This window comes from Bos grunniens, chromosome 13 (assembly GCF_055505025.1).
Source record: "Bos grunniens cultivar Pamir isolate PY7600 chromosome 13, Bosgru_T2T1.0, whole genome shotgun sequence".
NCBI lineage: Eukaryota > Metazoa > Chordata > Mammalia > Artiodactyla > Bovidae > Bos > Bos grunniens.
Window position 1 is genome coordinate 55,386,257 of NC_141177.1, and position 12,850 is coordinate 55,399,106.

At 44.8% G+C, this 12,850-nt stretch overlaps 1 protein-coding gene and 1 long non-coding RNA gene across 34 annotated transcripts in view; one reads left to right on the forward strand and one right to left on the reverse strand.

Moving 5' to 3' along the window:
• BEND7 (BEN domain containing 7) overlaps positions 1-12,850 on the forward strand; it is an 87,814-nt gene that overhangs the window by 70,160 nt on the left and 4,804 nt on the right. For 16 of the 32 annotated variants that reach the window (XR_015139627.1, XR_015139624.1, XR_015139626.1 and 13 more), the window contains 2 exons: positions 3,089-3,208; positions 11,952-12,005. Coding sequence is in view for 18 of the 32 variants with exons in the window: in XM_086334295.1 (XP_086190421.1) it covers positions 3,089-3,208; positions 11,952-12,005 (174 nt within the window). In the remaining 14 variants the exon portion in view is untranslated. Of the gene's footprint in view, positions 1-3,088; positions 3,209-11,951; positions 12,324-12,850 lie in introns of those variants that run through there. The other 16 variants (XR_015139616.1, XR_015139623.1, XM_086334296.1 and 13 more) reach the window with 3 other exon arrangements.
• LOC147361024 (uncharacterized) overlaps positions 1-12,850 on the reverse strand; it is a 46,630-nt gene that overhangs the window by 12,169 nt on the left and 21,611 nt on the right. For both annotated transcript variants that reach the window (XR_015139649.1, XR_015139648.1), the window contains exon 2: positions 10,686-10,850. This is a non-coding gene — a long non-coding RNA (uncharacterized LOC147361024). The remainder of the gene's footprint in view (positions 1-10,685; positions 10,851-12,850) is intronic.

Consider the following 12,850-nt stretch of genomic DNA (forward strand, 5'->3'; position numbering starts at 1 on the left):
CTGGTCTCTTAGATCGTTCCAAGTCTGAGCCATTTTCTGGCTTCACTTGCTTCCTAGATTTGGGTGGAAAGGAAAATGGCTGAAGGAAGCAGTAATTCATTCTGGGGAGGGGAACAGGCATCTTCACCAACATCTTCAATGCTGTCCTTTATATCCTGTACCTTTGCCAAAACCAGCCAGCAAATGCCTAACCCTAGACCAGCCCTCCCATCGCTATCTCCACTCCAGACAAGGAGTTGCCAGGTGCCCTGGAGAAAACGCCTGCCCTGTGGTTGCCACCACAAGCACGCGGCCCTCCTGCTCAGCACCCTGCATCCTCACTGCCTTACAACCCCAGATGTCCCTGCACTCTCCAGGTTCAGTGAGGCATCAGGGGCAGTGATGACCACCTCTGGCCACTTCTAAGTTCACCCTTGTCTTCCCCTTCTCTGGGTTCAGAGGAGGAAGTTTTCCTCCTGATTCTGGTCGAGGGTCACCACTCTCTCTCCAGGATCCCAACCTCCAGTTCCTCTGGTGTATGGTTCCTCTGATTGTTCCCTCCTTCTCTCTGGATCCTACCCACTCCAGCTGTGCTGCCTGCCTTCCCCTGCCCCAGCCTTCCTCCTCCTCTTCTTCCCTGCTCCCACAAACCTGGTGTTTGGAGAGTGCTATCTCTGGTCACCCTCCCCACATCCTTGCTGGCTGCCAGGGACCCTCTCCACACCTCCTTCCTGGCTCTTCTGCACCGGGACTGTGGGTCTCTCCACAGTCTTTAGTGTATTCACACACTCCCACCTGCACCAGACCATGCTTCCCAGCTGCTTCCCGACTCTGTGCCTTAGCCTCCCTCAGTCCCCAGGGGTTCCTGCTGTTCTGTGCTTGCCCAGCGCTCTGTTGAAACCTCCCTGCCCACTGTGTTTTCTCTTGTCATTTTAACAGCCACACACATTTGTGCCCCTGAAGTCTATGTCTTCGGCAGAGACCCCTTCCCTGAACTATAGGCATCTGTGTTGAAACAGCTGCCAGCCGTCCCCCGTGGGGGCTCCACAGATGCCCCAAACTCAGAGTGTCCCAAACCATGCCTAATACATCTGGCTCATCCCCTCACAATCCCTCCTCCTGGATTTACAAGTCAAGTGAGTCTCCAGAAATGCCAGTTCTCCATCTGTTCCATCATCCCTTCTGTCTTCACTAGCACCACCCCGACTCTATGACTATGCACATTCCTCAAAGGCATCCGTGCTCCCCGCAACACATAGCTACCCGCCCCAGGCCACCCTGCATCTCTTCCTGCACAACTGGATTGTTGATGTTTGTACACTCCCCCCCCACCCTACCCCACCCCTGCATCCACGGACTTTGCACCTGCAGGTTCAACCAGCTGCCAATCGAAATATTTGGGGGGAAATTCCAGAAAGTTCCAAACAAAACAAACTTGCCAAGTGCAGGCATCTATTTACCTAGCATTTGCATTGTATTAGGTATTCTAAATCATCCCTGAGATGATTTAAAGTATATGGGAAGATATGCATGGGTGGTATGCATATAATACACATTGTACATATGGGACTTAAGCATCCATGGATTTTGGCACCCATGGGGATCCTGAAACCCATCCCCCACAGATTCCAGACTGTTTATGACTTTTTCCCCTTCTTTCACATTACTGTTTACTTAGGATAAGTTTATAGACATAGGATTACCAGTCCAGAGGAATAACAGTTTTATATGCCTCGTCATATACAGCCATCTTATTTCCCAAAAGGGTTCTGCCAGTTTATGCCAACAGTCAAACTTGCTGTGCCAGGTCAACACAATTTTATCAATATTAGTATTAGCTTTATCGCTTATCTAATTTAGTAGGTATAAAGTATGTTCTGCAATTTAGGGGCTTACATGTTACTTGAACGTTTTCCACTTTGTCCATTTATCCATGGAGGCTTGAAGTTACACTTTTATTTGGGAGGAGCTCTTCCTGTGGTGGTGGATTTAGTGCCACTAGCTCTGCTCATTCAAATAAAATTTTTATTTTTTATTCAATAGAAATTGTTTACAGTTAGTTGAATATGACATTTTCCTCTGTCCTTTCTTTTTAAAAGAAACCTTTGAAACATTAAAACGATCACTATTTTAAACATCAAAGAGGCAGCGTGGCAGGCCTTGGCCTTGAGGGGAGCAGGTTGAAAAGTGCTGGGGAGCTCAGTGTGAAGCGGAAGTGCCAGCCCCAGCGCCGCTAGTGCGAAGCGGAAGTGCCAGCCGGAGCGCCGCGTGCACCGCTGCACGCTGTGCGGCTTTGCTCAGATAATTGTCCTGCTCCCTTGTGTCCTGGCACACAACTCCCAGAGCTTCCTTTGTGCTTCTAGGGAGCTCTTCTCTAGGAGCTGCTAGCTCGGGGTGCAAGAAGTTGACTCAAAGTAGGATTGGAGCTTTCACTAAGACCCAACTGCATTGATCCAGTGAGCGCTGAGGCAGTTAGCTGGAATCACCATGAGAACATCATCTCTCTGTGTAATTTTCCATTTGATTTTTTTTAAAGATTTTTTTTTTTTATGTGGACCGTTTCTAAAGTCTTTATTGAATCTGTTACAATATTGCTTCTGTTTTGTGTTTTGGTTTTTTTGTCTCGAGACGTGTGGGGTCTTAGCTCCCTGACCAGGGATCGAACCCACACTTTCTGCATTGGAAGTCTTAACCACTGAACCGCCAGGGAAGTCCCCTCCATTTGATTTTGAGTTAACAACAGAAAAGTGAAATACATTAATACACTTGCAGAATTCTGTCAGGGGGCCAATGGACCCCCTAGGAAGCATTTTCTCTGCCCATAAGACACATACACATGGACTGGAGCAATCAGAAAAAGCAGTTTCAGAACTACTAGCATTGATAGCCAGTTTCATTTGGAAGCACAGGATGTGGTGTGCAGGATGGGCCCTGCCAAGCTCCATCTTCACCAAAGAATGTCATATGGATTTGGAGAATAGCCACTGCAGAACTGACATCTTTTAGAAATATACTCTTTTTTGTCCCCCTCTTTTTGGGGTTATGTTCCTATTTCAAATATGCATTCTCTTTTTTCAAATGTTAAACAATATTTCATATTTTCTTTCAGTCTTCACAGAAAAATATTGCACTGCTAATCACGTGGATAAACTTCCTGGCCCAAGAGACTGGGTTCAGATTCTGCAGGATCAAATCAAACTGGCGAGAAGAAGGTTAAAAAGAGGCTCAGGTATGAATAAGCTGCAAGAAAATAATTGCAGAAGCCCTCAACTGAATTCTTAGATGTTGCAAAATACAGTTCTTTACTCTCGGATACTTCATTGTCTTTTGTCTTTTGAAGGAGAAGCTTTATATAATGTGCCTTGGTTTTGTGTTTTAAAATCTTATTCAAATAATTTTGAAATTCACCCTAAGATTAAACAGTGAAAATTACATCAGACCATTTACTTTAAATAGCACAAATGAAAAAGATTGCTAATCTCATTGGTAGTTTTATGTTTGAAACAAGGTCTCTCTTTTGTGATCTGCTTCTGTTACCTATTGGTTTTTTATTTGGATCTGCATGACTTTATAAAAAGTACTAGTTGCTTAAGGTTAAAAAAATGAAATAACAATAATCATCCTACCAGAAATACCATGTGAAGTAGAAAGGGCTTTTTAAGTAAAATATTAACTTACCTTTTTTTTTTTCAATCTGGGCTTGGCAATTCTGGGATAATTCTTCCAGGAAAAGTGAATACCGGTTGCATTTGCCCATTTAGATTTGGGTATCTGAATTCGCAATCTCCCCAAAGTAGCAATGGGACAGTTTACCAATGAAGAATCCCTTTGGAGTCAGTTTTCTGCCATTATATGGTTATTATTAAAAAAAAAAAAAATTCCTAATCAAACCTCAGGACCCCTGGCCTTCTAAGAGCCTTCTGTGCTTGTGTGGCTGTGATGTGAGAGTTTGGCAGACAGATTTATTTTTTTTGAAATACAGCTGATTTGCAATGTTGTGCCAATCTCCGCTGTACAGTGACTCAGCTCTAACTCATACAGACATTCTTTTCTTGTAACCTCAAGATATTGAATATAGTTGCCCGTGCTGTACAGTAGGACCTTGTTGTGTATCCATTCTAAATATAATAATTTGCATCTACCAACCCCAAACTCCCAGCCTACCCCTCCCCCTCCCACTTTGGCAACCAGAAGCTTGTTCGCTAAGTCTGTTTCTGTCTCGAGGGTGGGCTCGTTTGTGCCATATTTTCCATTCCACATCTGAGTGACATCATGTGGCATCTCTCCCTCTGACTTACTTCACTTGGTATGATCATCTCTAGTTGCTTTCATGTTGCTGCAAATGGCATTATTTCATTTTTTATGGCTGAATAATATTCCATTGCATATATGTACCATATCTTTTCCCATCATCTGGGGAGACAGATTTTAGATGCTAGAATGTCACACTTTGGGATTTAACAGAGGTCTGGAGGTTCTCTGAGAACAGCAGTACAAACTCAGGAGACTATCTGTAACACAGCCTCTTGGAATTCTCACCATGAGTAGAAGTAACAGTGACCAAGCCTGCTGAGGAGCCCAGTTACCAGCCCCTGGAAGGAAAGCTCTGGGCTCAGGCTCAGAGTGCCCTTGACAGGACACAGAGCACTGAGGGACCACGTGGTTTTTCAGTGTGAAAAACCTTATAGTTGGGCTTTGCTGGTGGCACAGTGAATAAGAATCCACCTACCAATGGAGGGGACACGAGTTCAATCCCTGGTCTGGGAAGATTCCACATGCCACAGAGCAGCCACGCCTGTGCACCACAACTACTCAAGTCCTTACACCTAGAGCCTGTGCTCTGCAGCAAGAAACCACCACAATGAGAAGCCCTCGCACCGAGACAAAGAATAGCCCCTGCTGTCCACAACTAGAGAAAGCCCATTAGCAGCATAGCACAGCCAAAAATAAATAATAAATAAATTAAAAAAAAAAAAAAAAAAAACCCTTACAGGTCTATAAAAGTAGCCAGCGGGACTCAACTCCTGGATGACTTTTCTATTAAAAATCTTCCCTTCCTCCTTCTTTACCCTCCTGGCTTCTTTTTACACTTAACTGATTCTGCTTTTAAAAAGAGCAGTGGACTACTAATTTAACTGGTAAACAAATGGATTATCGCTTTAGGTAACACGTCACAGAGAAGTCAGTAGATCCATTTCCCAGGACTCATGTCTGCTCTTCACCAGCTCTGGCCCTCAGACAAGTCACTAGGTCCTTCTCATCCTTGGGTCTCCATCACTAAGGAGACAAGTACAGCCAGTTTCAGCGCTGTCCTAAGGCTCCTGACGTGTGCTGTACAGGAATGTCTATCAGCGAAGTTAGCGTACCTCTCAGAAGAGGTCTGTCTTTGGGCACAGCCGTGCTTGGCAGTGTGCAGCCACAGTTGCGTCTTCAGTCAGGAGACCCACCGGCCTGCTATGCCAGGGCAGCCGCTTTGCTCTTATGGTCCAGGCGTGATTATCAGGGATGCTTCTTTTGCTCTCAAAGGTTTTCAGGCTTGGACAGTAAGTCAGGCCCTCACCCTCCTCTTTGCCTCCCGGTTTTCACTGCCTCCTGCATCTCCAAATCATCTGCAATAAACACAGCACAGTGCAGTGCAGAGGACACGCTGCCCTGCTAGCTCTGGTCTGCCATTTACAATCTCCTGGCAACCTGGACCAATGTCTCAACCTCTCTGAGCCTCGGGTTCTCCATTTATATAACGAGGCTGATGCCTTCCACGGGGTGTTTTCAGAATTAAAATTAGATACAGTATTGCCACTGATGGAGAGCAGAAATATAATAATGCTCAAAAAATGCCCATGACCTTATTCTCCTTCCCTTTGCCAACTCAAAACAAAGTGACTCCTTTTTCCTTGCATGTCTTAAAAGCACTTCTGTGTCTTTCTCCTGGCATCATTGGTCAGATTTCTTCCCAAAGGGTCTCTGTTCCCAGAGTTTGTGTCCCCATCCCAGTTCACTTTATTTATTTCTTACTGGAGGATAATCGCTTTACAATGTTGTGTTAATTTCTGCAGACAATGTCATGAATCGGTTATATGTACATATATACATAATCCCCTCCCTCCCATCCGACCCCGCTAGGTCATCACAGATCACTGGATGAGCTCCCCATGCTATACAGCAGCTTAGAATCCATTGCATTTTGCCCTCTGACTTCACTCCTCTACAAGAACATTTGCCACGTTTGCATCAGATCATTAGATTTCACTTGTTTATATTAACAGTTGAACTTGACCTCCATACTGATTTTTACCCTGTCGAATCTCCTTCTTGACATTGCTCTTCCCCCAGGTTCTGTGATTTCATTCTGTTTCTCTTCCAGATTCCCCCTCACTGTCTGGAGTCTCTTTCCCTGGCTCTTTCATTTCTGCCTGTCTCCTCTGTTCTGCATCCTTGCTGGTGACGTGCACTGACCCAGCATCCCCAGCGAGCGGCTCCAGGCTTGGCCATATCCTGAGACCCGAGTCTTCATTCCCTATGCCTCTGCTAATGGGGTCTGTTCATGCCCCACCCCAGATTAAATACATCTGACTTCCTGTTGGCTCCCAAATAAAATCCCTGCTAAACACCCTTCTCAGCATGGCATGCATGGTTCTTCACCATCTAGCGCCAGCCTGATCTCTTGCCATCAGCTTCTGCCCCCTGAAGCCACATCAGCCCCCTCCCTGGTCTAAAATTGGCTGCCACCCCCACACCCACTTTCTCTCTGCCTGGGAAACATGCAGCATCTCAAAGGTTACTTCCTCCTGGAGGCCTCACAGGTAGCCCAGACACTTTAATCTTCCGCCACCAGAATAGTGACAAGGACACACCTGTCTCCTCCACGAGATCCTTGGGAGCAGAGGCTGTGTGTCCCTAAATGTTTAGAACAGTATGTGCCACAGCGTGGACACGTGGGAATCTTTGTTGAATGAACCAATGAACCAATGAATAGAAACAAAGGGACAGCAGTCCACAGCAAACAGCTCCTAGCTCATCGCAGTCACGTGAAATCCTAGAGGATAACCCATCAGTCCCTTACTTGAGGTTGAAGTGCTTCCGCATACCCCCCAGAGCCTGGGGGTGGCTGTGTCCTGGGTACCCCTGCAGCCACTCTCCAGATGCCTGGCCTCCCTCCTCGGGTTCTTTCTCTCACTTCTCTGCCCCCATCTCCTCAGTCGTCTTTCTTCCCTCCCGATTGCCGCTTCTCCCAGCCTCCCCCAAAGCTTCAGAGTCCTGGGTCAGGACGCCTGGACCTCACGCTGTGTGGATTAACTGAGTAACACCTGGGAAGATCAACGTTCTGCCGGCGGGTTTCATCTCTTCTCAGACTGAAGGTCCCCTGTCTCTGCCTGACTTACAAAGAAAGGCCTTACAAAGGCCTCCTTGTGACTCTTGACCCCTTAGATCTCAGGCTCCAAAGAAGGAGCTCTTTGCAGCTGACTGACAGGTGTTAGGAAGGACAGCACCGTGAGTCACCCCATGTTAAGTGAGCACTGGTGTCATGTTGGGTGCATGTCTCAGATGATCCCTAATCAGATTTCAAGAATAAGCCTGAACACTGTCCCTCTTAGTATTAAGTCTTATGTTGCCTGAATTCTGCATTAACCCATCCTAACTATTTTGAGTATGTGAGCACTTGTATCTACCTGTTGCTTTTCAGAGCAATTGTCGAACCCCCAGAACAAAAGACACTAAGTCTATTATCAGAGAGAACTGAGATTTATCACTGTGAAGAGACTGAAACGTAATACAAGGTTAGTCCCAAGCAGACGCAAAGAGCCACAGCCGCCCCATCCAGCGACCTGCTGCCCTGTGGTCCCTGCACCCTGGTCCCAGTCATGCCATCAGCTTCCAGCAAATCTGTACAGGCTCCTTCCACCAAAACCGCTCCCTGTGTCACAAGGGGTGATGGGAGCACACGGGAGGGTGTAGGGAGTGCTCGGAGCTCCTAGGGAGCGCTCGGAGCTCCTAGGGGAAAGGATGGGATAAATTCTCATCCTGACGCTGCTGCCTGAGGAGCTGCAGAGACCACCCGGAGGAAGCGGGCTCAGTGTCCCAGAGCCTGGGCCTGACTGACAGCAAGTGACCCACCGATCCCTAAAGGACTGGTAAGTTCTAGTCTGAAGAGTCACCTTCGAAGGCAGAAGACGTGCATCGGGTGTAGCGCACTGGGCCTGCGCTGAGTACACTGGAGAGCACTGTTCTCAGAGACGCTGGACTAGAAGAACAAGCTCTGTTTTGATGTTGTTCCCCGCTCCTGTGTATATTTTATACATAAACACACCTCTTTTTTTGTTGTTGTTTTTTTCTGTTGTCAGATGCTGAGACCAATTACTCTAAGCTCTGGCCTCCATTCCCTTCCCTGTAACACACACAGTGGGGACCTTCCTCCACATCCCCCAGATAGATTGGCCAGGGAACACACTTCTTAACCATCTCAGAGTTTGGGTTAGTAATTCCCATGCCTGTTGGTACAGAATGGGGTGCAGACTCCACCCCCCTCCCCCATCTCACCTGCCCAGATAACTGCCTGCCCTGCTCTGGGGTCGTTGTCTAATCTGATTTAAGACGTTTTCACTTCTGGCCCTGTCTTTAGATTCTCTGCTCAGAGAGCTGTGATTGGCACCTTGGCAGTTCTGTCCTGCCCTTCTAGCAGGTTCTATCAGTGTCTGAGAAGTGGAAGGTGACATAGAGACCACATAGAAGCCACAGGAGAGCGAAAATGGCAGCGCTTCTGCAGTGACCTATCAAGTAGGCTCTGTCTCCCAGTTTTGTCAAATCTTGCCCCACTTCGTTCTATCTGAGCGGCACGGAAGTGGGACCCCAGCAAACTGGAACTGGAGCCACGTGTGTTGCTGTCGTCACGTGATGGGAACTAAGGGGCCGGGGGTCAATGCTATTGCTTGCTCTTTTTGTGTTTCCTTCTTGGTCTAAGTGACAATACAGTGTCTCAAAGGTATTCCACAGCTTCGACCTGATTTATCGTATTTGGCCCAGTTCCTGGAATTAGGTACACACTCTACCTGGGCAAAACAATCAACTCACCGCTAAAGCCAGCCCTCACAGCCTCCAGAAAAAAAGGAGTGCCCCCCACAGACTTGAAAGTTTGTTCTGCAAATCCAAATAGAAACTCATTCGGGGCTGTCATCACATGTAATAATTTTTCTTCGATAACTGGAATGATTCCTTTCCTGGTGTAGATTTTTTTTTTAATAATTTTCATTAGATTATTTCCTCGGCACGGAAATCGCAATTTTTTTTGTGTTGGATCTAAGAGTAAAGCTGTCGCTGCTATTACATTTTTATTGGACTTGTTCAATCTTCCTCAAATCTCACAACTTGCCTGTCACCAGAGAAGAAAGACTGTGAGCTTGTTGTTACAGACAGATGTTATAATTAAATTTAAGTAACAGTCGTGTTTTTCATCCTAGACACTTGGTCCTGTTCATGCAGCGGGCAGCTGCTAATTTATACATAATCCTTTACAGATGTGGGGGTTGTGTATGTTTGGTTCTTACAGAGCACATATTTGCACAGGCCTGTTTTTAAAAAGTGAGGATAGCTGAATTACAAAGTGATCAACTTCATCCCTGGAACTGATTTTTGTCATTACTAAGTGAAATGCAGTATTTCATAGAAAGTAGAGAAAATTACTAAAGTGTAAAATGAACTAAAACTTGAAGTTTTATAGACTCATATACCTAGAGAGCAGACCTGTAGTTGCCAAGCGAAAGTGGGGTGAGGGAGGGAAGGTGTAGGATTAGTAGATGCAAACTTTTATACATAGGACAGATAAACAATAAGGCTCTGTACAGCACAGAAGTTATAGTCAATATCTTGGGATAAACCATAATGGAAAAGAATATAAAAAAAGAATGTCTATATGTATATAACTGAGTTATTTTGCCATATAGCAGAGATTGGCACAACATTGTAAAATCAGCTATACTGAAATTTAAAAAATTAATTTAAAAAACCTGAAGTTTTAAAAATGTAGCTTATAGTGATGCATGTTATATATATTTGGACTATTAATAGCAAAGAGATTAAGTCAAGGCATTACCTGAGTCAAGTCCTTGGCAGAGTCACTAGCTATTTTATTACCTTAGGTAAATTTCTTACTATCTGAATCCATTGCCTCATTTGTTAAAATGGGCATGAGTTAGACCTACCCTGTAGGGGTTGCTAAGGATTAGATGACACGGTGCATATAGTAAGTGCTCAGTAGGTGGTAAGCGTTTAGTAAATGGTGATGCCTATCAGAGCTATTATTACTGAAGAAAACTTTAAATCCCAGACAATGAAAGATCATCTTCCTATTCAAGTTCACTGAAACCAATCAGAAGAGAATAATGTCAGGACGTCCCTAGTGGTCCGGTGGCTAAGACTCCAAACTCCCAATACAAGGGGCCTGAGTTCAATCCCTGGTGAGGGGACTAGATCCCACATGCTGAAACTAAGACCCAGCACAGCCAAATAAATAAATAAATAATTTTTAAGAGAATAATGTCTTCTAAATATGAAAATAACATGCTTGTTATTTTTTAAGTATGAAATAAAATTTTAAAATTTGTTAAACTTGAACAAAATTTTAAATAGCCATAAACTTTTCATGCAGAGAGAAACATTTTAGTGTGAGCTGTATTTTGCCCATAAATCTACTGACAGAATTCTAATCTTACCATTTGTCCCATCTGGATATGTTTTTCATTATTAAGCATTCACCGACATCATCATCTTCTCCAATCAAAACTGGTCTTGATTACTCTGTCTCGGTGTTTTCTCTTTGTGGTGGGTTTAGCACACCACAGGGGCGATGGGTTTTTCACTGGCCAGCGTGTGGCAATCTGCAGACAGGATGGTAGAGAGGTAAACGAGGGGAAATCTCTGAATGTCTCCATCCATCTCTGAACCCTGGTTGTGTCTAAAATCACAATGATTGGGAACTTCCCTGGCAGTCAGTGGTTAAGACTCTGCACTTCCTCTGCAGAGGGCATGGGTTCCATCCCTGGTGGGGGAATTAAGATGTCAAGCAGCCAAAAAAGCAAAACCACAACAAGCAGAACAAGAACAAAGCACTAGTCTGTGTACCACCAACTCAGCATTACGATGTGTTGCACACAGCAGCCCTCACCCAACGGCCCTCTTGGGCACACATGCAGGAAATTCCAACAGGGCCACAGCCTTCAGACAGAGGGAGCAGGCCAGAGTGATCCCAGTAGCCGTGGAATGTTCTGGCCCGTCCACGGCACGTCCGGGAAACTGACAAGCTCATCACTTACCAGGAAACAAATAGGCACCTTCTTTTTTTTGTACTGGGTGGAAGGTTCTCTGTGACAAAAGGATGTCACATCCTTTTGGAAAACTCTTAAGGGCTATTGAAATAGATGAGCAGCATTTTGCATTTTAAAGCATAGAAGTGACAAATCTTTTGAAGAAATGCTTATTATTCTTTCTGATTTTATCCATGACTTTATGTCAATTTTAGATTGAGTTTCCAGCCATCAAAAAAGGTTTCATTCCCAAGCTGTCATAAGCCTGCCCCACTGGAATGTTTCTGGGGATGACCAGTAAAATTCTGCCATAGGAATTCACTGACCTCCATGCCTTCAACAATCATGTTTAAACAATTCACCCCAGATTCTGGGTAGATACTGAAGCCTATGTAAATAAGTGAAAATGAACTGCAATCATCAATGAGTGATAGAATAAGGATCATAAGATATAAAAAAAATGTAATACACAAAAATAGATTTTATATCATTTAAATTTTTTTTCATTTAAATAATGCTCCTAAAATCTCTAATGTGATCCAGCCTAAACTGAGAAGGGAAAAGAAAGGTGAAAACTATTATGTATGCTGGAGTTTTTAAATTGTATTACCGTATTAGGCAGAATGAATGAATGCCTTGAAACTAATGAGATTTGTGTTTTGCGTTTGTAACCAGCAGAGGCAGTTGACGGTGATGAACGGCTGGACAGTGTTTCTCTAACCCCAACAGGTAAAACACATTTCCATTTTCATCACCTGCTGGAAAATATGGCATATGAAAATATTTGCGTTGAAAATGTTTTTAACATCAGAGATGCCGATGCTTGAGCAAACTACTTCCATTAAGAGACCCAGCCCTTAGTCCTCAGAGGAGCTCAGTGCCCTGCATTCAGGGAGATTTTGAAAATTGAATATGAAAAGCTACCGTTTTCTCACATTCTGTTTCATCTTCTTGTAAACCTCAGAACAGCAAGTCCTAAAAATTTAGTGTCACATTTTGCCTCCCCAAACCTTGGGACATTAAAAAGATATCTATTTTAACATAAAATGATATTTCTGTTTAGATTAGGGATCATCTGTTTTATGATGGGACTCCTGTCTGTTCTGGCTTCTCCCTCCTTCCCCCAAAAGGCTTTGAGGGGCAGTATCACCACTCTCCCTATAATGGGCACCCTTTGAATACTGTGCTTTGAGTGAGTGAATAAGCTGATCCATCTAGCCGGGTGGCTAACACTGTAACCGGATCAGCTGAATATAGCATCTCACTGTTGCATCTGCGGCAGGGATAAGCTGCAGACTTCCTTCAAACTTCATTATTTAACTCTCCAGTAATCCTTCCAACCTTGGACTCTGCCTGTGCCTCAGTTCTCACCTGAGAGCCCGAGGGACAGGTGTCCAGTGAGTCACGTGACAGAGTTTATCCCTCAGTTGGTCTCAAGATTGTTTTGACTGCTCTCGAAATACCTGAAGAGCCTCTAACAGCCAAACCCAGACACCCCCTACCCTGCACCTCCCCCGACAAAAACCCTGTCAGTGAACAAGCTTAGCTCAATGTTCTCTCTCCCTTTGACATGG